General features: G+C 36.7%; 1 protein-coding gene across 1 annotated transcript in view; it reads left to right on the top strand.

Moving 5' to 3' along the window:
* The window catches only part of LOC150080152 (sodium/potassium-transporting ATPase subunit alpha-like), a 379,958-nt gene that overhangs the window by 205,548 nt on the left and 147,960 nt on the right, over positions 1-26,450 (top strand). The window contains exons 10-12 of the mRNA XM_090380992.1: positions 2,929-3,061; positions 14,045-14,237; positions 26,157-26,332. Coding sequence (XP_090237118.1) covers positions 2,929-3,061; positions 14,045-14,237; positions 26,157-26,332 — 502 coding nt within the window. The remainder of the gene's footprint in view (positions 1-2,928; positions 3,062-14,044; positions 14,238-26,156; positions 26,333-26,450) is intronic.

Genomic DNA, 26,450 nt, shown 5'->3' on the forward strand with positions numbered 1-26,450 from the left:
GGGTAACACAGCAGCAACCTCCAAGGTAGAATGTGCTAGTCCCACAGGAGGTAATTAATGTCAGTGACTTTATTTTCGGGGAAATGGGAAATATATTTTGCAAAAAGAATCGGTGGAATAGGACAAGGAATATGTCTGCCAGGGAAAAGGTTGATGTAGAGCAGATGTTATCTGTTCTACATCAACATATCACAAAAGGTGATATTGTTGTACCATTGGCACTAATGACATTAAGAGTAGATCTGAGGACTTACTTAACAAGTACATGACAATGTTGAGAAAAAGTTGAGCTAGGGTTAAATTTGAAAGTGTCAGGAATTCTGCCCAAGTGCATGAAAGGAGGAAGTACACAATGAGAGCCTTGTAAATCAATTCAGCTCTGAAGCGGTTGTGTAAGGCTTATGCTGCTGATTAGATTCATCCTCCTGCACAGACTATGCATATGGGGGGGTATGAATTCATATTGAGGAACAGTCATTGCAGAATAAATACGCAGAAGTTTGTCTTCAGCCAACAGGTGGTTGAGTGTTGGAACAAGTTACCATCTGTTGTTGTGGAAGTAGGTAGTTTGAATAAATTCAAAGAAGAGCCAGACAAAACTATTGGAGGGGATGGATAGGTGAAATGAGAATTTTTTTTTTTTTATTTTGGTTGATTCTGTATAAGCTTGTTTTCTTTGCGTCATTTGCCACTATTAATACTAGTGCTAACAGTATTTTTCTCAAAATTGAACGTAAGCCCAAGCTTTAATGCAGATTAGTCACTGCTTTTGTTGAGAGCAGAAGGTCTCTGTGATTGAATCAAAGGTAGATAAGGTGTATGAATTTTTATCTTATTTCAACTACTGCATTGAAATACCCTTGCATTCCTATAGTAATTTATTTATTTTAATCACAAAGAAAAAGTTGTTGAAATGTATAGAATTCTGGTGCCACCACAGATGGGCTGTTAACAGATTACTTCCTGGGAATTCAGATGAAATACATATTGGTCCACATTTTCAGCATGTTACAGTTGTGTTAATTGTTTGCTGGCTTTATTAATTTTTTTTTTTTTATTTTGCCCATTTGCTTAATATCATGAAGCATGTTAAAGTTGAAATTTGATCTACTAAACTGCTTAATGTGATCAATATCCATTTAACTAGGTTTGGAGTACTGTGACTTCCAGTGCTTGTACGTATTGTATGTGAAAAGACTGCTTTTCACCATTTTATTTTTATTTCTTAATTCCTTTTCCATACCAAGATTTTGTGTACTGCCATATATGGGAAGTTTCTGTTTTTAATTTGAGTGATATTAATTAGATGATGATGCAGACTAGTTATACAGTAAACCCCCGCTATTCGCGGTATCTGTATTCGCGGTTTCGCATATTCACGATCGCTGATTTAATATAACATGAAACCTAAAAAAAATGTGAATTTTAAAGCGCCGTGAATATTATCCGCCATAAAAAAAACATGGGCGTAGCTAAAATTATCTTTCCTGGTCAAAACAGTGCTCAGTGGGTGGGTGGGGGGGTCGAGGGGTGACAATCACGAGCGTGGATGTTTTTCGCTAATCCTTGTTCAGTATGTGTTATGCGCTTGTAATGGAAGTTTTTGTCGTTTGCTTTTAATTTATATGCTTATAAATTGAATAAATTTATCAATTTATAAATTGATATGCTTACAAAAGTGATAAATCTACAGTTTTGCAGTGTAAAACAGACTTTTTCGAGTGTGTTAGCGGATGAAAGTGACTTTATTGTGGACAAGTTCTTTCTAACCCGTACAAAAATATGGCTACGAATAACAAGAGAAATGCGAAAATATCAAAGAAGGTGATGACATTAGCTAATAAAATTGAGTTATTAGACAAAATTTCTAATGTTGAAAGTGTCTCCTCAGTGGCAAAACATTATAAAATCAATGAGTCAACGGTACGATCAATGAAAAAATCCGCTGTAGTGTCCGTGAAAACGCGCTAATTGCTTCAAAAATTTGCTCTGTAACTCATGATGTTAAATTAGAAAAAATGGAAAACGCTTTAAATCTGTGGATAGAAGACCGAACTCAAAATAAAATTCCGTTAAGTTCACTCATCATTCGTGAAAAGGCAAAACTCCTTTATCAACACTTGAGCGAAACTGGTGATAGCACTGGCGGGATAAGTTTTTTTTTTTTGCTAGCAAAGGCACTGGTTTGAAAAATATGTTTGAAATTTCTAATAAATATTACATTTAATATTAAATTGTTTCTTATTTTCATTTCGATGCCATATGCTTGCATTTCACTATGTACTGTCTATGTACATAGTCATATTATGAAGGTACATATAATACATACATAGACAAAATGTTAGACTAGTTTTTCTTATATATTTCATACTTTGGAACGGAACCCCTTTATTACTATGGGAGCCATAACTCAGTATTCGCGTTTTCGGTATTCGCAACATTTCTCAGGAACGTAACCCCAGCGAATAGCGGGGGTTTACTGTATTCTAATTTTCTGTTCTGATTGCCACAAATAATACTCAATTTATTATGCCTATTAAAGCTCCTTTTTTACAAGTCTATCTACTTCCCATAAAAAAAAAAAAAAAAAAAAAATCTTTATTAGCATTCCTAAAAGATAACCTTTATTTACCAAGCTATATGCATTGAAGATTGCTTTTTTTTGTGTATTGCACTTTCTAGAACTAATTAATAGCAGTACTGGTGGGACATGCCTGTATTAGACTTTAATTTCTTTGTGTTATAATTTTTAAGCAAGCACTGAAAAGGAAGGTTGTTTCAAGGAGTGAAAGTAGAGGGGATAAACAAAAACAAAGTTAGTTCAGTGAAATTTGGTTTTCCTGAGTATAATAGAAAAGTAAAGTAAAAAACAAATTTTAATTAAACTACTACTTATTTACTTATTTGTATGTATTTTTTGTTCGTTAGAGAATGTACTGGCGATGCTTCTGAATCTGCCATTCTCAAATGTATGGAATTAGCTATCACTAATGTTGCTGCATATCGTGAAAGAAATCCAAAAGTTTGTGAGATTCCATTCAATTCGACTAATAAATATCATGTAAGTATATCCTAAGAATTTATGTAAATTTAAAAATTTATGCTCTCTATAATAAATTGGGATTTTTTACTGTGCAGTACTGTTTAGAAATAAATGTTTTTGTTTTCAGTAATTATTTGGACTATATATAATAGGCTGTGTATTCATTGTGTAATGAATACCTTTTAGAGTCTTAAGCTGATAGTGATACTTGGTTGGCATCACTGGAAGAATACCCATGGCAGGTATATCAGGTATTTTGCTGCAGTGCTTTCATTTAGAGCAGTGCAGTATCCAACAACTCGGTGCTTCTGCAGTATGAGATAAGTAGCAAATCTAAGTTTCTCATTGCTACATACAGAATGAGGCTTTGCCCTGCTTGTACATTATGCAGTATATCCTTGAAGGTTATGATTGATGTCCTGTAACAGGATCCAGTATTCCTTATTTTGTAGGGTACAGCTCCTAAAACAGTATTCTCAGACTGGTTGCTATATATATATGCCGACCGGGCTAGCCAGGTGGGTAAAGTTCCTGCCTGGCAACCCAAAGGTCGTGGGTTCGCATCCCGCCTCGGGCTTGGATCAGCGTAGTGCAAAAACCTTGGAAGGTGCATTATGGCCACAGAAGCCGATGCGCCAACAACTGGAAAAAAAAAAAAAATATATATATATATATATATATATTAATCTTGGTTCTAATCCCCATTATCTCCATTTCCAATTACTGTTTTAAATCTTGATGCCAATGTTTGCTCAGATAGTCAGTGAAATTATTCTTGTAGAGATGAAATCCTTTATTTTGCATTCCATCCAAAAATATCATCCCTTATCTAGATCTTGATTTCCATTAAATGCACTAAGACTGTTCAAGATAAAAATATAGCATATTGCAGTTGGCTTTATACCCTAATCTCCAGCTTTATTTTCTGCTTGCACTAAATCATACAATAATCATGCAATGTAAAAAAGTTATTAATCAATTCATACTTGATTTTGAACTGACTAAGAGTAGAAAACTTGCCACATGGCAGTTGAGTATTCTGATCTTTTGAAAAACTATTGGTTGCAATTTCTGTCCATCAGTATTCCCACCTTTATTACAACCTGAACGTTCCATACATTGAAAGACAAAACAGACTTACTGTCATCCTTTCTTCCAGCTCCTATATTGGAAACCACTTTCTGCCTTAATATGCTGCACTTAATGCTTCTCATAGGTTATTTCTGTATTTAATACCACTCATATACCACATGAAATTAATAATATAGTTTATTAAGCTAATTGCCTAAACCACTATACATTAAGGTGATGTTTCAGGCATCTTGATGGATATCTGCAGTATGCCTGAAACGTCACCTTAATGTATAGTGGTTTAGGCAATTAGCTTAATAAACTATATTACAGTAGATAATTATAGAATGTCTTAAAGTATCGTGTGATTGGACTAAGTTTCAATAGCAAAGGCTTAATTTATAGTACTCATGAAGGTGAGTACCTTAAATTAAGCCTTTGCTATTGAAACTTAAACTGTTATTAATTTCATGTGGTATATGAGTGGTATTAAATATAGTAATAATCTTAATGGAAAACAACCATGTAATGTCCTTTCCTAACTATGTTAGCTTCTCGTGGGCTTCTGACCGAAGGATGTCAGAAGAATTCTGAATAATCTAGATACCAAGAAAGCTCCAGGTCCTGATTGCATTTCTCTGTTTGTTCTCAAAACCTGTGATCGTAAGCTTGTTCCTGTTCTGTGTCATCTTTTTATACTTTTTTGTTCCACTGTTTTTCATTCTTCTTAGAAAATTTTCTCATGTCCAGCTAGTTCCTAAAACAAGTGACAAATTCTTCCCTGCCAGTTATTTTACCATTATGCTTCTGTTCTTTTTAAAGTAATGGAGAAATTCAGCTGTTGTTATTTGGTTTTTAGGAGCATTAGCAACTAAGGCCATGTTGCCCCGAGGATATGCGGTGGTCATTCCTTGACCTTTCCACATCCTCCGTATTTGGTGGTCACGGGCTCGAACCCCAGTCTAATCAAGAAGCGTGTGCTACGCACTACTGCTCCTGCCCACCTGGCTACGGAGGCGCCTAGAAATTCAGCAACTGCCAACTCAAACTGTCTTAGTTTTCCATCCAATCAATGATCACTAGTATGGATTCTGTCATTGTTAATCTACTGCTGGTATATTGGCTTATGTTATTCATATTTGGACGGATTTGATGTAAAAGAATTGCTCTTGACAATCCTAATGCTTTTGATTGTTTGGCATTAAGATCTAAACAAGCTCCCATCTTATGGCTTACTGATTATTTTTTATCATTGTGTAACTAGATTTCTCTCTGAATGCTCCTTGCAGGTGTTGGTGGACAGCAGTATCTTCTGACTTTCCACTAGTGTTGGTGTTCCCTGAAGTTCAGTTCTTTTTCTCACTCTTTTTTTCTTGTTTATTAATGACCTTCTTCCACTGATTAGAAGTCCTAATTCATAGTTTAATGATTAGCATATTACAAATCTTCCATTCCACCTTTTCATCCTTCCATTTCCTGTATGTGAATACAAGGTGGAAAAAAGCAAATCAGATCTGACCCTTGTTTATTGGGTGTAGGAAAGTCTTAGACAACTCAGCTGATGTGGATGAATTGAACAGGTACTTTCCATTTGTGTTTACTGGAGAAAGACCCTTCGTGCTGAGAAGAGGCTGAGTCATATGAAATTAGCGATTTCAAAATGGCTCTGTTTATTAGAGAAACTTTGAGCATAATGGCAAGTAAGGCTCCTGGAGTTGATGGCATATACCTAGTAATTTTTAGGGAGGCCACCAGGGAGTGTATTGAACCATTTGAAGTTAATTATGAGAGCATCTTTGGACTTAGGAGAGCTTCCTTTTGATTGGATAAGTGCCAACTTATCACCAATACATAAGGGCGGTTCTAAGAGTGAAGTTGGAAACTACAGACTGGTTATGGACATGTGTTTTTGTAAAGGGCGGCTCCTAGAACGTGAGTTCATCTCCGCCTCGTATCTTTGTGAAGAACAGTATCACTACAAACGGGTCAAATATGTGTGTGACGTAGGTTTGTGTGTGTTCTGTTGTTCTGTTCTGGCCTCTTGGCTACCCAGAAGCATCAGTCACCTGGACAGATGATTCTGTGTACTCATCCACGCCACGGTAAGGTGGGCCAGTCCCAATGGAGCACGTACTGTCTCGATACGAGACTCTGAACCACCTGATGTTGCCAAAAGGTGGGCCAGATTTCTCTGGGGGCCCACTCCAGAGAGGGAAAAAAAATAAATAAATAATAATAATAAATAAACAGTAAGTAAATAAATAAAACAAAAACAAAATATATTTCCTGTGGTGCAAAAATAAAAATAATAATAAAAAATAAAATAAATAAATAAATTCCCTGTGATAAAAAGAAAGAGAGAGAGCTGTCTGGCACCAATGACAGCCCAAATCCCAGGTGTCAGAACAGAGCGCGAGTAGGGGAAAAAAAAAAAAAAAAAAAAATGAAGCTAAGTGAATGAAAAAAAAAAAAAATAATAATAATAATAAATAAAAATAATTAAAGAATAAATAAATAATTTTAATCCCACACCCTGGCTACAGTGAAGAGGAAGTTGAAATCGGGTGCCAGCAGAGAGAGAATGAGTGGGAAAAAAATGGGAGAGTGATTATCTATCCTGCACAGAGTGAGAAAGAAGAAAAGGTGAGCCAAGGCTGCTCCTAGTTCTAGGGTAGGACCCGGAAACAGTGCAGAACGGAGGTTAGAAAAAAAGAACAGTCAGTAGAAGGAGTGACTTTCAGTTGGCAGTGGAATTGTTAATGATCGGCATTTCCACGTCGGTGATTGGCGATCAGTGTCCTCCTCCAGGCAAATACCTCAGCTGCAAAGGTCTGGAAGGCTTCGAGGTTGTTCTGGGTACATATCAGTTGATGCAGATCTGATGGTGGGAAGTCCCGGCTCTTATTCTGGAGACTGTTTCTGATGTCGTTGTAATGTACACACTCCAGAAGCAAGTGTTTCCAACTTTCACTTTTCCGCAAAAGCAGTAGGGAGTGTTGATGAGTCTCAGTGTATGCAATTTCTCATTTAGAGAACCGACTGGTTATTACAGACTGGTTAGTCTGACTTTAGTGGTAGGGAAAATCTAGCCATGGTTAAGAGTGCAATCCAGGGACATTTTGATATGAAATTAGTATTAGCAATGGCCACATGGTGCAAGGAATCCTATGGCTTATGCTACACAGTCATAAAAAATAATAAGAAGAAAAATTTTAAAAATAAATAATTAATAAAAGAAAAGGATATAGACAACCTTATGCGTTTCCCTTCTCCTGTAGGTAACTATCCAGCTGACCTTTGAATTTTCCCAAACTCTGCCTCAACCACCCATGTAGGTAACTTATTTCAGTAATTTATAACACTCTGGCTAAAATAAAACTTCCTGCAATCCAGTCTAAACACCTCTCCCCATAGCTTTAATTTGCCTTTGATTTTAGCCTTTGCCAGCCTAACCTTTTCTTTGGCACTATTACAGATCACTTTGTAGCTGTTATATAGGCTTCAGTACTTTTTATTGATCTGTAACTTTTCCATGCCATATTTTTCTGCTCAAGTAATCTGGCAACTTCATTATCCATCCAACTTGGAATCCTCCTCGTGGAGTTTTTTTTTTAATGGTATATACACATTCAAGGCTTCTGTGTTTAATGTTTTAAAGGTATACTATGATGCAATTGTTTTTGCTCCCTGCTCGATATCTATCCAGTTAATGAGGCCATGTAGCACCTTAAAGCATCGTAATTTCCTTTTCTTCAATTATAACCCATTTCTTTGCCTTTAACTACTTCTCTCCATCGTCCACCATAGAACTCTGTGATCATATCCTGCTACTGGTACCTGTACTGTCAGATCTGGTTCATGGGTAATGAGATCTAGAATATTCTTTTCCCAATACTTTCCCTGACATGTTAGTAAGATTAAAAATCATCTAGTTGACTTTAAAATTTTGTCGCCCATGTGGAGTGTCCTTCCAATTTGTTCCAATCAATTGGAGGCAAATTAAAATCGCCCATAATAAGACATTCATGCTTATTTGCCCATTCCATTTACATGTAGACTCTCATCATAATCTTCACAATCACCTGGCCTGTAGATTACTCCCACTCCCTTTATACCTTTGCTTCCAACCATCTCACACCATACCGATTCTATACTAGCATGTGAAACGTCTGAATCTGGGAAAGCTTTCGTCGCTCTCAAGCTGCTTTTGATAAGATGCATTATCCCATACCCCTTCTATCTGCCCTATCCTTCCAAAATACATTATACATATTCTACTGAAACTCATCATCCCCTATCTCCGGGTGTCACCACCTTTCCATAAGTTCTAATTATGTCAGCGTTACTTGTAACCAGCAGTTTGAATTCACTTATTTTATTGATAATAAGTGTCCGACATGGTTTGTCCTTCTCTTCATTGCATTTATACATGTAAAAAATTCCTTATCCCCTGACTGACATTACTGTATAAACAATTATAACTTAGTGTTCTTGTATAGTTAACTACCCTAACACATCCCTTAAAGTTAATTTAGCTCTCTTTCCTGGCATTAGCTACCCATTCATTTAAAACATTTCTTCCATCAGAACATCTTGCTAATATGTACAAGCATTGCTTTGACCAATATTATCAGATAAACGTCTATCTATATTACCTTTGTTCCCCCAAACTAGCAGTTTCCCTGAACCTTTAAGGTATCCTCAATAATAATGGAAAAACCCGTGCACCATCTTTGTTTAAATGTATCCCATCTCTACAAAACAGAATCCTTCTACCTACAAGTGTGGGCCAAGCTGATAAAAAATTTCTCCCTAAAAGCCTTGCAGAGTCCAAGTCTTGAGTTAATCCACAAGGCTTTCAGCATATAATCCCTCCTATCATGTCTGGGCAGCATTGCAGACACGTAGACATTGTGACCTAACTCACGGCATTTCTTGAGCATGGTTCTATAGTTGTCTAACAGATTGTCAGATCGTGTGTGCTTAATATCATTACTCCCCACGTGAATAGTAATATTCTCTTTACCCCCCCCCACCTAAAATCTGACAATCTGTTGGTGAGATCATTAATTGTTGCTCCCGGCAGACATACCCTGGTTCTTGTCCACCTCTCATTACAAAAAATATTTCCAGTTTCCCTGACAATAATGGAGCCTCCTAATAGAACTAAGTCCTTTTGAACCAGAGTAGTTTGCACTTGGGTTATTCTGTTCTGGGGCCTGAATCGGGACTGCATCACTTGCTAGGTTTCTTGAGTCCCTGATGAGCTCCCATTTACAATATTTTTGAGGGAAAGCACCAGTTTTTTTTCAGTGACTCAAATTGTTCTAACAATGCATCAAATTTTAAGTTAAGATTGGTACATTCCGTACAACAGTGACAAAGAAAAGAATCTCCAGGTGAGCTATGATTATCCACTAGGTCGATCTTGGAATACATGCCACAGGTTCTGCAAAGGATAAAATCATGACTCTCCCGGAAATCACCATCGGCTATTTCTGTATGAGTTATGATGCCCTCTGACGAAGTATTCAAAGCAGATCTTTTAATAACCACTGTAAAATTTACTAAATATCAATGAAAGTAACTTTCAAAAAATTATATTTTTAATATAAAAATCAAGCTATTACAGGGGGAAAAAATTGCATGTGTACCCTGTATGTGCGAAACTAATCTTTGACGACACCTACTAAAGTTTTGAACAGCTAGAACTGAAATTGTGATCGATGTAATTTATGCTCACGCCCACTACTTACTCTACCGAATCAATGTTAGTGATGAATAGGATACATATGCCTGCTGCTTACTCTACTGAATCAACGTTTGGAGGAGGTTAGGCCAATAGCCTAATTACCCATTTTATTGTAACTATTTGTTGAATGGTATGATTGCAACAATACAAGTATTTGTATTGTTACAATCATACTATCATGTTGGATCATGTTACTCTGTCATGCTTTGTTGCAAATTCCACATACAGTGCTACAAGATCTGCAAGAAACGACAGTATCCACGCATAATGTGCTATTGAAACTATGACTTGGCTTAGGATCTCAACGAGTACAAGCGTGAGATGGTAACGCTGCACATTTCATTTCACAATGAGGAAACATAGATGAAATATGTCAAGATCTACAACGACAATGAAGAGCTCATACTAGCAGGGAAAAGGAGGTGATTATCCCTCTGTATAAGGCAATGGTCAGGCCACGCCTTGAGTACTGTGTACAGGTCTGGAGGCCTCATTTTAGGAAGGATGTAGATTTACTTGAGTGTGTACAGAGAAGGGCAACAAGATTGGTGAGGGGAATGAAGGGATCCTCTTACCAAGAGAGGCTTAAGTTCTGCAAATTGCAGTGGCTGGAGACTAGGCACCTGCACAGTGATCTGATTGAGGTGTATAAGGGTTGAGTTGAATGGGTTGAGCATGCTGAATTCTGATGGGATCCTTCCACTTGTTCAGATTACGAACCTAAGGGGGCATATTTTCAAATTAAGAAAAGACAGATGTAGAATATGTGCGGAAATTTGCCTTTAGCCAGCGGGTGGTTAATTGCTGGAAGAAACTTCCATCTGTCGTTATGGAAGTTGATAGGTTGAATAAATTTAAGGAGGAACTGGACAGGCATTTGGAGGGAATGGTGTGATATTTTTTTTTTTTTTTTTTTTTTGGCTGATGCTGCATAAGCTCATACACATGCTTTCTTGCATCACATGCCACTACTACTACTAGATCGTAAATTGTATGAATCGGACTTGGACATTCACAAAACAATTGAAATATGGAAGTCGATGTGTTAAGACAATGACGACGTTGGCCGTGACAAAGCATTTCATAATGACCTGCATATTTTTGTAACAAGACTGCGAGAAGAAGACCCATTTCGAAACTTTTACGATCATCCAAACAGCGAGAAGAATGAGGATCTAAAACTCTCCATGCAACTGACTCAGCACAATTCCGAAGAAACGCGAAAACTTGATGACAACAAAGACTTCTGCAAATTAATGAGAATGACCAACGACAAGCAAAAGATTCTACTTATGTGTAATTTGGAGTCTGTGATTCAAATATTCTTGACCAGCCCAGCTGGTTGCAGAAAACGTTTGATTCGCCTCTTGATGGAAATATACAACCACTTCAGTAATACAGATGGGTAATGTAATGTCTACATTACTTGCACTTCAACTGGTAAGGCTGAATCGCATGTAATGCGTTTCAGCCTTACCAGTTGAATATGCTCGGAGCTGGTTTATGCCAGCTCTGAGCACATCCTTTGCTTTGTGTAATTTGTCAACATTGTGACAAATTGATTTTACTGTCACGCAAAATTTTGTACGTGCTGCCAAAAGATGTTTACACATCAAAAACTTATATCAAAATAAACTTTAAAATTTACTAAATAAACTATTTAAAAGCAATATTCAAACCTCTGTGGTAATCCTAGTCTACTCCACTAATCCCCTCTAATCTCTAATTCTCTGTAATCACTGTGAACAGTTGAATGACATTCTGAATAACACACAACATAGTTTTGCTGTGGGAAAATCATGTTTAACTGACTTATTAAGCTATTCTGACATAGTTACTCCTGAGCTGGATGTAGGGAACAATTTTGACATAGTTTATTTTTTATGAAGGGATTTGACTCGTGCCCCTCACACAAGGTTTTTGTATAAGCTGGAAATGTTGGGATTACTGGAAAAATTCTAAGATGGATTACTGGGTGGCTGCAGGGCAGAAGGCAGAGGGTTGTTTGTGATTAATGGATATTAATCACGAACAGAAGTGGGGTCCCCAAGGATTGGTTCTTGGACCACTTTTGTTACTGATTTTCTTAGCAACATCAATCCTTCTACCCCATCAATGATGGGATAGATGGCTCGATGTCAAAATTTGCAGATGGTGTAAAGATTGGTAGGGTAGTTAATGATCAGTACCAAGCAGTGCTCATTCAGAGTGACTTGAACAGCCTGCAAGAATGGTCAGAAAAATGTTTTAATGCAGCGAAATGCATGGTCTTACACTTGGTGTATAGGAATCACAAAAAGAATTATACACTTGACGGGGTTGAATTAAAAACAGTAAAGGAAGAAAGGGATCTGGGAGTTATATGGGCAGATGTGAAGTTTTCTGAGCAGTGTAAACAGGCAGCCAGGAAAGAGCAGCCAGTTCCTGCAGAGAGCGAAATTCCTTACAAAGTGCCTCTATTCTCTATTTCACAGACATTGTTTCTGCTGCATGATGTTTCTGTAAATACTTTAATTTATCTTATGCTGCACTTCCTTGAATCTAAAAATTTTGGCACTGTTCTTCTGAATTGGCATCTGCAATTCCTCCACTCTGTTCCAAACTAGTCTTAATATGTGCCACAAAACAGTTGGCATCTGTTCATTGTCTACCTGAAAACTCATACTTTTTTTTTCCCTGGAACATCCTTCCTTTGCATGTATTCCCAGCATCACAAATTTCTTGACATGATATATAATAAACTATGGTATTTATGTCTTATTTCTAAAGCCTGATAGGATTTTTAAATGCTAAATTCATCCTATATTTTTTATAAGAAAAAAAAAAAAAAATATGAATTTCGGTGTCTTGGGATACCTGCGTAATCCTCCCTGTAAATTGGCTATAAAAAGGAATTAAAATAGTTTTGATTTTGAAATGAGGAATTATATTGTGAGGAAGGAGGAGCAATTCTAAAGTTCTTTAAATTGTTTTTCTCTTTCTGAGTTACCTTTTTTATTAACTTTTCTGGTCATTATATGTTCTTAAAGGATCTCTGTAGATATTTAAATTCAGTTTGTAAATTATTTTCTTCAGAACTGTATTTAACTGTATTATATGCTTAGTTGTACAACATGGCTTTTTGCACTCAAAATGGGTAGTGATAATGAAAATATAAAAATTTACCTGTTTCCATCTTTTTATAGAAGGTGCTAGGTTTTAAAATTTGTGATTTTGAGGTTTAAGTGATGTTATTTTTTGGTCTAGCTCTAAGGCATACTTTAACTGTTCGTAGAATCTGTTAAATAGGCTATTTATGGATTTTACATTGGAGACTGATAAAATATCTTTGGTAAACTGAATTAACAATTTAATGGGTAAAGATTTAGAACCATAATTCAACTGCTGAGAGGTATATTTCTGAAAGGAGGAACTGAAATTCTGTTTTTCATGGGGAATACAAATGTCTTGCTTATACTTGAAATACCTGGTTTTTGTTTTAAAGAATACTAACTTTATAATGCTATTCTCAGATAGAGACATGTGAATCTTGGTCTCAGAGATTTCACATGGTGAAACTTAATTTCACATTGGTGTGTAGTGACATCGCATCAGAAGATGCTTATGTCATGTCATCCTCTTCAAGTTTTATATTGTTGATGGTTTTGTGGGCTTTTGTGAAGTTTGCTACTCTAAGAAAACCATAAGGGGGTTTTAATCTTAACTAAAAAATAAAGATTTGCAGGGCCGAAGATCTATGTGGCATCCTAAAACTTCCAAAAACAATTCTTTGTAGCACTGTGAGTTCTATCCATTTTTTTTTGCAGTTTTACAGCCTATTAATTAGTTTTGCTTTAAATCTGGAGAAAGAAAGTTGATTATTTAAACTTCTCTTCATCTGTGTATATGTCCTAATTTGTTGTGATGAGTTACAAGAATAAAAATATCACTCATTCTGCTTTCTCTACCATGAAATCCTTTGTTGTTTAATTCCTTACATAGATGTTTGCATACATTGCAGTTTATGCTCTAAAATGTGTACCCTAATCATAGATTATAAAAGAAGAATCAATAATAAGCATAGAGAAATTTACTGATAGTAGAGCTCTCTGTTGCAAATGATTTTTTTTTTTTTAATTCTTCAGTAAATATTAGTTTTATTCTATTAATAAATGGTCTTTTTAAATAATTCATTACAGGTGACTATACATGAAACAGAGGATCCTAATAATCCAAGTTATTTACTATGCATGAAAGGTGCTCCAGAACGTGTCCTGGATAGATGTTCAACTATTTTCATCAATGGCAAGGAGAAGGTTCTTGATGATGAAATGAAAGAGGCCTTTAATAATGCTTATTTAGAATTAGGTGGCCTAGGAGAACGTGTTATTGGTAATTTTTTACCTAATTTATTCAGTTAGTAAAGATATTGAAACAAGATATTTTTCATGGATTTTAGAGGTAGTATACCTTATTCAGTTAAGATAATTCTTGAATATCTTGCAGTTTTAATAACTGGAATAGTGATATCTTCAGATATAACTGAAAATTTACCCCCCCCCCCAATTCTTTAGCTGTATATAATGAATATTCTTGATGGAAAATATCTGGTAAATGACTTAAATCTTTTGTGGGGGGTATAAACACACCTTTAAAGTTATCTATGATTGCATTATTAATAGTGGAACACATCCTTTTTCTATGTTACAATATCTAATAGTAATAATGGAGGCATGTGATGCAAGAAAGTGAGCGCATGAGCTTATGTAACATCAGCCAAAAAAAAAAAAAAAACCCAAACAAACATATATCCATTCCCTCTAAAAGCTTACCACTCCCTCCTTGAATTTATTTAAGCTATCAACTTTCACGACAGATGGAAGTTTGTTCCAGCAATTAACCATCCGCTGGCTAAAGGCAAATTCCGCACATCTATTCTACAACTGTCTTTGCTCAATTTGAATTTATGCCCCATCAGAATTCAGAGTACTCAACCCATTCAAGATTTTATACACCTCAATCAGATCACCTTGCAAGTGTCTAGTCTCCAGCCGCTGAAATTTGCAGAACTTAAGCCTTTCTTGGTAAGAGGACTGCTCTGTTCCCCTCACCAATCTTGTTCCCCTTCTCTGTACATGCTCAAGCAATGCTACACCTTCCTAAAATGAGGCCTCCAGAATTGTACACAGTACTCAAGATGTGGCCTGACCATTGATTGCCTTATACAAACGGATAATCACCTCCTTTTCCCTACTAGAAAAATGCCTGTATATCATTGACAATACTCCATGACCTGCTCTGGCAGCCTATCTGCATTGCTCAGAAAACTTTATCTGACTGCACAATTACTCCCAGATCTGTTTCATTTTCTACTTCCGTAAGTGTAGTACCACACAGTTGGTAAGTTTCTCTGGGGTTACTTCTACCCATATGCGGTACTTTGCATTTGTCAATGTTAAACTTCAGTTACCACTTCTCAGCCCATCTGCCCAAATTTTCTAGATCCTGTTGCAGTAGCACACTGCCATTAACACCCCTGCCAACCTTTGTATCATCCGCAAACTTCAAAATTAAGCCTGTATATGTGTTTACACAGTGGTCCCTTGATTAACAATTGTAATTGGTTCCACAAAAACTATTGTAAACCATAATGATTATTAATTGAGTATATGAAATGTCTTAAATGCTTAGTCTGTTCCAAGACCATCAGAAGTTCAACTTTTTCACAGAAAAACTACTTTGATCATAGATTCCAACTGCTGCACATCTTCAGTGGTGTACACCACCGAAGCATCACTTCAAGTCCCATACATTGATTGGGAGAGTGAATTTCTTGATCAGTATTAGCCTGATCCTCAGTCTTGCCAGGTCACAAAGGTTTTCAAGCAGCATTCTGCCAGTAAATTGAGACTTTTCTGCCATGCCACAAGTTTCTTACAGCCTCTGCAATGTTGAACTTTTTTCTTACAAAATTCCTTCACTGTTATGCCATCATCATTTGATTTTGCTTCGTGGCATTTCTTGAGCTTCTTCATGTAGAGTTTCTTGAAGTAACTATCACTTGTTGATCTATAGGCTGGATCAAAGAAGTTGTGTTGGCTGGCAGGAACATCACTTTTGAAATCAGATTTGCATTCCAAAGCACCTGGTTTTGGCGCATTATAGCCTTAGTTGCTAATGCGCCAATAAAACCCAACAACCAACCAACCAGCATTCCAAAGAAGCAGCAAGTTCATAGTCATGGCAAGGTGCACTGTCCAGAAGCAGCAGTGCCTTCAATGCTAGCTTGTTAGTGATCAGGTATGCCTTCATAGCAGGACTAAAATTGAATTGCCTATTCATTAAACAGCTGCTCCTTCATCTGCTTCTTGTGGTTTGGCTTCCAGTAGGTCTGCAGTTCACCTCTGATAAACTTTTGTTGCTTGAAAACCTTTGGATTTTCACGGCTACACAATAATGGGCTGTAATTTAGTTACCAAAAGCATTAGCACCAAGATGAAACCTGCTTCAAATGGGAATCAGATTTTAGTAAGATTTAATATCGGTGTATGTTTTTTACATAAAACCTTTCAATCTGTGATAATGTTTTTTACTTTTTTTGGGCCTTTGATATAGAGAAGGAACTGTCTTATATGGACTGTTCTTCAACTGAGTGAGAGAGAGAGAGAGAGAGAGAGAGAGAGAGAGAGAGAGAGAGAGAGAGAGAGAGAGAGAGAGAGAAGAGGAATATACCGAATGGTTATATGTTAATGTAATTTCATTGTGATTATTAGTTTACTTGTGCCACTTTATCAAACAATTTTCCAGCAATAGCCAGAAAGTTGAAAAAAAAAAGTAGAAATTTAGTATATCTAATTAGAATGAACAGTACTATTATTGAATTGGTGATTTCTGTTGTAAAAAGAATCCAATTCAGTTTTGGGATGCCAAGGTATTTTTGCCAGTGAAAAAATATCCTTGTGATATAATGAAGGCCAGGTATCAGAATTAAGTTTAATACTTAGTAATTGCTAGCTTTTAGAATATTGATGAAACAACATTGGAAACAATTGTAAGCATATTGTCATATTTTCTGTGGAACATTGGTTTTAGAAAAATTTGATCCATTCAACGCTCAAAGGCATTAATATTTTGTTCGTTGGTTTTGTTTAAGTTATTGCAGTACCAAGTTGGTTGGCCCAAACACAAAACATAAAGGTTTTGGCTAGAATTCTTCTGTTTGTTTAACTTCACTGGTAATAACTGAGGTTGGAACAATTGTTTGAAAGGAGCTTATGCATATTAGTAGTAGAGGCATGTGATGCAAGAAAGCATGTGTATGAGCTTATGCAGCATCAGCCAAAAGAAAAAAAAAAAAAATCACACCATTCCCTCCAAATGCCTGTCCAGTTCCTCCTTAAATTTATTCAACCTATCGACTTCCACAACGACAGGTGGAAGTTTGTTCCAGCAATTAACCACCCGCTGGCTAAAGGCAAATTTCCGCACATCTATTCTACATCTGTCTTTTCTTAATTTGAATTTATGCCCCCTTAGGTTCGTAATCTGAACAAGTGGAAGGATCCCATCAGAATTCAGCGTGCTCAACCCATTCAAAGCCTTATACACCTGAATCAGATCACCGCACAGGTGATCTGATTGAGGTGTACAGAGAAGGGCACCAATCTTGTTGCCCTTCTCTGTACACACTTAAGCAAATCTACATCCTTCCTAAAATGAGGCCTCCAGACCTGTACGTAGTACTCAAGGTGTGGAGTGACCATTGCATTATACAGAGGGACAATCACCTCCTTTTCCCTGCTAGCAAAATTCCTATATATCATTGACAAAACCCCATGACCTGCCCTGGCAGCCTGTCTTCATTGCTCAGAAAACTTCATATCTGACTGCACAATTACTCCCAGGTCTTTCATTTTCTACCACCTTAAGTGTACTACCACACAGTTAGTACGTTTCTCTGGGGTTACTTCTACCCATATGCAGTACTTTGCATTTGTCAAGGTTAAACTTCAGTTGCCACTTCTTAGCCCATCTGCCCAAATTATCTAGATCCTGTTGCAGTAGCACACTGCCATTACTGTCATTTACAACTCTGCCAACCTTTGTATCATCTACAAACTTTGACACTAAGCCTGATATACCTTCATCAATATCATTGATAAATATACAAAGCAACAGTGGACCCAACACCGAACCCTGTGGGACTCCACTAATAACATTAGTCCACGAAGAGCAGCACCCATTAAATAACATCCTTTTTATCCATTGTAGCAACTTACCCTTAATACCATTCTGCTCCAATTTGTACAATAGTCTTCCATGTGCAACAATGTCAAAAGCTTTCCTGAAATCCAAATATATGATATCAAAATTATTTTTTGCATCCAGTTCCTTTGTAACTACATCATAATATCCTATCAAATTTATCAGACAAGGCTTTCCCTTAACAAACCCATGCAGTGTCTGAATTATTGCTGCAGTCTTGTCTAGATGATCCTGCAATGCATCTTTAACCAGTGACTCCATTATTTTACCCGGAACAGAAGTTAAACTAATTGGTCTCATGTCACCCTTCGATCCCCCTTTGTGAATTGGGGATACATTTGCACATATCCAGTCTGCGGGGACCTCCCCTGAGTCCAAGGATGCTCTCATAATTATGGCTAAGGGTTTGCTTAGTTGCTTTGCTGCCTCCTTTAATATAACTGGATAGATCCCATCCACCCCAGGTGCCTTTCTTATGTTTAACTTCAACAATTTCTTCTCCACTTTGCTCTCAGTTATTACAAAATCATTAAGCACCCTGCTACAATTTGATAACCTTCTGCCATTTTTAAATCTTAATAACTCTACATGTGTGAATGTAGATGCAAAATACTCATTCAGTTTGTTTGCTATCTGAGCAGGATCATCAACAGTGGAACCATCAATATCCAGTGGTCCAATCAGATTCATCCCCTTCCTTTTGGAGATTATATAAGTAAAGAAATCCTTGCTGTTTTTCTTAGCATCTTTTGCCAAAGATTTCTTGTAATCTGCCTTCGCCTGCCTAACCTCCTTTGTGACCTGATTACAGACTAGCTTATATCTGCCATAGGTTTCTGAGTCGCTTGATAATTTATATGCATCCACGATTAATTCCTTGAATGTTTCCCACTTAGAATTTACTGTTGGTAACATCGTCAGTTGATCCCACTGTACAGAATTTAAAAACTGTCTGAGACCACTATACTCAACTTTACGGAAGCAAAAACCCTTTCCTTTACCCCTGATGGTAATTATATCTGTAAGTAAATTCCATATCAGTACACTGTGATTACTGCCACCTAGTGGTTCCTTTATCTGCAAATTCTTAATACACGAATGATCATTGCTGATAACCAGATCAAGAGTATTACCCTCTCTGGTTGCCTCTTGAACATGCTGTTGCAGGAAACAATCATCCAATAAATCCAAAAATGTCTTACTAGTGTGCGAGTGACCAACCACAAGTTCCAGTCAATATCTGGGAAGTTAAAATTCCCCAATATAAGACATTCTGATTTACTAGCCCACTCTATTTCTCTGTACGATTGTTCATTGTACTCATTCAAGTCATGAGGCCTATAACACACTTCTACTGTTATTTTTGCTTTCGCAGTGCTTATGTCACACCAAACTGACTCAACAGTGCACTGTTCATCTATATTGCTTTAAACTATTTTTCTTGTTGCATGAAACATTAAATATTAATATAGTCATAGAATCTTGGAATAAATTTTTAGATGCAAAAAAATTGAGAAAAATATAATTATTTTATTTGAAACTCTACCGTCTTTAATTTAAGGAAAACATATTGGTTCACTCTTAGTTGTTTGAATTATGTTTAAATCATCTTGACTGTATACAATTTTGGGAAAGATTTAGAAACTGGAACTTGTAATAAGTTACTTGTTATGGGAACACCATATAGTGATCTCAGTTAATTTGAACAAAGTTGCAATTGGAGCAGACATTTATTTAATTTTCAGTGTAGACAATACACAATGATAACATGACTGATGAATATTATGTTTAAATCATCTTAAATGAATTAGCCTTGTTCACAAATAAATGGAGCACTCATCGGTCTACCTTTCATTTGTTTTTCATGAATCCATAGCAGTAAGTTTTTATATTTCTACAATTAATTCCCCCTTCCCTTGAAAACTGATAGAAGTATCTTTACTTGCACTGTTTTAAAAGAATCCTTTAGTTTAAAGTTTGCTGAAATAATGGATTGCACAAGGCCCTATTCGATTACAGGCATACTTAATTTAACATTATTTTCTTGTTTTGAAATAATTTCTTGCTTTATTTGCAGAGAAATTGATTTCTTGATTTTCTTTTCTTTTTACACTCACACTTTTTTGGAGACATAACTATTGCTTTAATTTAGTAAAATTGCAATAAATTTATGAGAGAGAGAGAGAGAGAGAGAGAGAGAGAGAATGAGAATGTTTGCATAATCACAATAGAATTAAGAAAATCACGGATGTTTGCACTGAAAAGGCAGAATACATAGGAAGAGATGGACTCCAAGTGTTGATAAATATGAGACTTTTTGAATGCTGTGATTGGCCAAAAATGATGACCACATAGATTGAGTACTTTTTTTTTTTTTTTTTTTCTTGGCTGAAAATAATGCCCATATGCTATTGTACCTATATTATTACGTAAGACTTACATCATTATTCGAGGGACCACTGTATTGGAAAAATGTTTTTACTTTTTTCTCTCATAATGATACTGCTCTTGTAACACCTTCGCAACTTGTCTCAGTATTACAATACAACTAACCATTAAAAAGTAAAATACTGTTCATATGACAAGTCACCTACAAGGTGTTTATATTTTTTGTTGGCAAGAAGTGTTTTTTTTTTTAAGCTCTGATTTGAAAGTATTTTACTAACTTGGCATTTCTCATGCTACAATGTATGTTTACAACTATTTTGCCAAGTTTTGATTAATCTGGCACTTAACTCCGATGAGATGTTAACTGCATCGAAACTGGCTCTTAGGCGAGTTCACCCTGTTACAAATAAATGACAGTAATACTTCTTGATTCGGAGCAATATTTTTGGAGAGTAATACTAAGGCAATTTAATAGAAAAATGTATATGACAGATCCATGCTCTTGCAAAAAAAATTCAGTTTATTTAGTAAAGCAAAAGTATGTACAACTTGCTGTTATAATAATGTTTTGCTTTAATCGGGAAAAGGAGATTTTTCATTTTTACCATTCTGTATGCTTTAAATTTTCACTGCAACAAATAAAATATTTGTATTCTTTTCTATATTAATGCAGAAGGGGTGACATCCAGCATATAGCTGGAGCCTTGAGGTCCTTGAGGTTGTCACAGACATTCTCTCAGATATGCCATACAAGCTGTACTTGCTACCTGGGAGTCTAAAATGCTGATGGAACTGATTCGGGTGACACTCAAGTCAGGTCATTTTCGGCGAAGTCTGGACTGTCTGTGACAGCCAAATCCTCTGCTTGCACCTTCACAATGGTGCGATTGTTAGTAATCCTGGGTATAACCTCCATGCACAAGTACATGGTGGGTGACCACCCAGGTGTGAACCAACGTAAGCAGGAGTCGAAGTGTGGCGCCCACACCACATGGAGGAACGCTGCTCCTCTATGTTACCAGGCAGTACTAGGTGGTAGACGACTCTCATCAACCGGTGAAATACCACCACTTTGCTTATTGGAGGCTTGAAGTGGTGGAACCCATGTTTAGTCTCTAGAGCTAAGTTCCGGTCAACCCTTCCCTATCTCTTCCATCATGCAGTATGATTGATGACTTTTGAGGTTATGATGAACGTTGTGGCGAGATCCAATATTCCTTGCATTTCGAGGGTACAGCTCTAAAACGGTGTTCGCAGGCCGGCCACTAGTTAGTACACCGGACCGAACCTATCGGTAACTCTCTAGGAGGCTTCCGGATCAGCTAGTGTATAATCTTGCTACCTCTACTCTGCCAGATGGTGACTGGAGGGAGTCTAAGTAGTGTGTATGTGGGGAGCATTTTCGAGGCCACGTTATGTCAAGGATCTGGGTATATTCTTACCACGTGTACGCCATATCCAAAAATTTCATTACTTCATACAGCATGTCCCACTACTTTTTCTTACTATTGAATACACCATGAATTGTCAAACTAATAGAGCAAGCTTATCTGCGAAAAGATCTAAACCGCCCAAGCACTTCCTAATTCATTTCACAAATATACGTGGTCTCAATTCTAATTTCAACGATTTCCACTTGCAGTCTGCCAAACGCCATGTACTTTTTCTGACAGAATCTCAGTTATCAGTTGATTCAACTACTGCTCATTTCAGATGCCCAAATTATTTGCTGTATGATTCCTTTCGCCTCAAAGGTGGTACTTGTGCATATATCCGTTCTGAGACTTGGCAATTTGGAATCTCCTCTCTTTGATCTTCTCTGGCTTAAAATCTCTCTACCTCATTGTGTCAAATTCATCTGTTGTCTCTACTGTTCTCCCAACTCCATTAATCACTTGGAGCTCTTTGACTTCCTCTCTTTGCAACTTGACTTTCTCCAGTCCAACTTTCCTAACAGTGAGGTAATTTTCCTTGGTGATTTTAATGTTCACAACTCCAGTTGGCTTCCGTTTTCTAGTCACACTGACCCAGCAGGTCGTGATGCCGAGGCTTTTGCAATTACTAATGACCTTGCACAGATTGTTCATTTACCTACAAGAATACTGGACAGTCCTAATCATACAACCAACACGCTTGATCTTTTTCTCACAAACAACCCTTCTAAGTACATGGTCGAAGTGAGAGGTCCTTTAGGCACTTCAGATCACAACTTGGTGATTGTCTCTTCTCCAATGGAACCTTTATCTCATGACTATTCCCAAACAACTCTGTTGTTTGGCATTACAAGAATGCAAAATGGGATGACCTGCAAGATTTCTTTTCCATGGTCGGATTACTGTTTCAAAACTTCTGTTGTCAACGTTTGCTCAGATCATTGTCAGTAAAATTATTCTTGCAGGAATGGAATCCTTTATCCCACACTCCACTTTAAAATCTCGTCCTTTATCTAAACCTTGGTTTTCCAATAAATGTGCTAAGGCTGTTCAAGAGAAGAATGTTGCATATCGTAATTGGCTTGTTTCTAATTCTTCAGTTTCATTTTCTGCCTACACCAAAGCTCGCAACCATTGTAAAGCAGTTATTAATCAGTCCAAACTAGAGTTTGAACAGGCTAAGAGTAGAAAACTTGCTTCTTGCCCTAATGGTAGCCAAGCATTCTGGTCTCTTGCCGAAGCTATTGGCCACAACTTTTGCCCATCTCTGCTCCCACCTCTGTCCAAACCAGATGGTTCTGTTGTCACTTCAGCCAAGGATAAAGCTGACCTGCTAGCATCCCATTTTTCTTCCAGCTCATGTATTAATGATCTTGGTAAAACACCTCCCACCATTCCCAACACGCTCCATTCAGTGCCTCCTGTGGTCTTCCGTCAAAAGGATATCAAAAGGATTTTGATGAATCTTGATGCTAAGAAAGCTCCAGGTCCTGATGGTATTTCTCCACTTTTTCTCAAAACCTGTGCTCCTGAACTTACTCCTATTCTTTGCCGCCTTTTTCACTTTCTTATTCCAAAGGTGTTTTTCCTTCTGCTTGGAAATTTGCTCATATCCAGCCAGTTCCTAAAAAGGGTGACAAATCCCTCCCATCCAATTATCGTCCCATTGCAATTACTTCTACTCTTTCTAAAGTAATGGAGAAATCAATTAACTGTCAACTCTTAAACTACCTAGAAACCTTCTGTCTGATCAACAATCACCAGTATGGATTCCGTCAGTGTCGATCCACTGGTGATATTCTGGCTTATGTTACCCATTTATGGACTAATTCAATGGAAAGGTTCGGTGAAACACAAGTAGTTGCTCTTGACATCTCAAAGGCTTTTGATGGTGTTTGGCATAAAGGTCTTCTAAACAAGCTTCCATCTTATGGTTTGCCAACTGTTTTTAGCAATTGGTTATCTAGTTTTCTCTCTGATCGCTCACTGAGGGTGATGGTAGATGGCTCTCTGTCTTCTAACTTCTCCACTAATGCCAGTGTCCCCCAAGGTTCAGTTCTTTCCCCCACTCTTTTCCTCTTGTATATTAATGACCTTCTTCCATTGACTGGAAATCCTATCCATAGTTTTGCTGATGATAGCACATTGTATTCCACTTTCCATTTTGAGAAACCTTGTCCTGCTGAATCAGCTTCAACTTCTTGAAAATCTGCTACCAGTTCCTTAAATGCTGATCTTCAGGTAATTCTCCAGTGGGGCAAAACAACTTAGTTGATTTCAGTCCTTCTAAAACTCAGTCTTGTCTTATATCTCGCTAAAAGGATTCTTCTGCTCCTATGCTTATCTTTAGTGACACTCCGATTTCTAGGCAAAATGATATATCTCTTTTGGGGATTACCCTGACTTCAAATCTCTCTTGGCACAAGCACATTACAAATATTGCTTCCTCTGCATCTAAAAAACTTGGTTTTCTCTTTTTCTGTCGGCATTACTTTTCTTCCAAACAGCTGCTCACTCTGTATAAATTGCAAATCCGCCCTGCCATGGAATATTGTTCCCACATCTGGGGTGGTGCCCCCAAAACCTCTCTCAGGCTTCTTGATTCCATTCAGAAGAGGGCAGTTAGGTTTATTAATGATTCATCTCTCGCAGAGTCTCTCCACTCGCTTTCTCATAGATGTACTGTTTCTACTGCATGCCTCTTCTACAGATACTTCGATGGGCACTGTTCTTCTGAATTGGCTTCTATAATTCCCTCTCTCTCTCTCTCACTCACTCACTCACTCTCACTCTCTCTCTCTCTCTCTCTCTCTCTCTCTCTCTCTCTCTCAAAACAGTCCGAACACGTGCCGCCACCAGCCAACATCCATTTACTGTCCAACTTCAAACCCACAGAACCAACTTTTCTCTTCCTCATTTATTCATTCAACTGCCGTTTTCTGGAACAACCTTCCTTCATACGTATTTCCTGAAAATTACAATCAACGGAAGTTGAAGTGCAATGTCAACAAATATCTTCTTTCGTCTTCTAAACCTCCAACCCAGCACGGTACTAAGTACTATAGGTTCTAATACCTCTCGTGTTTGGGGTTCACATAAAAAAAAATAAATAAATAAAAAAAAAAAAAGCAGAAACATTGGTGGCTAATTTGACAGGCACCCAACTTTCTTTTTAATTTCTGAAAAATGTTTTGGATTTTTTGAATTCTGCTTAAACGGTGTCAGTTAAAAAAATTATAATGTATTTTTTATCTTTTTAATGGATTGCAGTATTTATTTGTATATTCTTTTTGAATTTTAAAATGTACCATGTGTTTTACCTTTTGTTTTCAAAAAAAAAAAAAAAAAAAAAAAATTGACAAAATGAAGAATCAGCTTCTTAGTTTCTTCCAATGTAAAAGATCACTAAGTGGGCTAAATTCCAAACTTGCCCATGCACATATATTCCTGCTATTATTTATATAAATATTATTAAGAAATTAAAAAACATATACATATTACTTTCATTTTATATTTTACTATGTTACTTTCATTTTCAGATTTATTTAAAATTTGGCATGCCTCACAGCTTTCAAAATTATAAACTGTATCTTACTTCCCACAGGGTATAGCTGTTTCAAGAGAATAGCAGGTGTCGTTTACCTATCATTACTACACGAAAACAATAAATCATTCAAACAACTTGAAAACTATAGATGTTTATTGGACTAGTGGGAGGAATAAAGCAAGTAACTGGAAACCATAAAGAGACAGAGCATCGGCACTTGTTCAGTATCATGTAACTCTTTGAGCAAAAGCCAAATAGTTGCAGATATGGTGGCAGGTCACCTGACAGATTCTTGCGTGCAGTTTCTTTACAAAAAAATATTAAAAAAAAAAAAAAAATCACTTCAAATTACTGCAGTAAAAGTTGAACTATATTTAGGAAGGTAGACAAATTTTCAGATTTTTAATCTTTGATTAATTAATGCAAGTTAATGCAAGAATGCTGTTTTCAATGGTCACCTCTCACGTGACCAGCACTGTCACCTAGTTAAGTAAATAAAATAAGACATCTTAATTTGTTTGGGGGGTGATTAAAAGTGCATAAATTCTTAAGTACTTTGAAGGTTTAAGCATTTAAAAAAAAAAAAAAAACTGTTTAACATATGCTAAGAAAAGTATTAATAAGAGTTAGGATGAAAATTCTTACTGAAATCCTTGACTAAAATATTTTATTTTTCAGGTTTTTGTGATTATATGCTGCCAGGAGATCAGTATCCACCAGGCTATCCATTTGATTCTGATGAACAAAACTTTCCTTTGGATGGCTTAAGGTTTTTGGGCTTAATTTCTATGATTGATCCTCCTCGTGCAGCAGTACCTGACGCTGTGGCTAAATGCCGAAGTGCTGGAATCAAGGTAACGTTGGACTATATCTGTCTAACCTTAGAGAAAGATATTATGTCAGTATTTTATTTCTTTCTTCCAAAGTATTTTAAGTATTTTATCTCTTTCTTCCATTTATAGTTTGGTCTCC

Source organism: Mastigoproctus giganteus, chromosome 9 (genome assembly GCF_048544385.1).
Source record: "Mastigoproctus giganteus isolate SK-2022 chromosome 9, ASM4854438v1, whole genome shotgun sequence".
NCBI lineage: Eukaryota > Metazoa > Arthropoda > Arachnida > Uropygi > Thelyphonidae > Mastigoproctus > Mastigoproctus giganteus.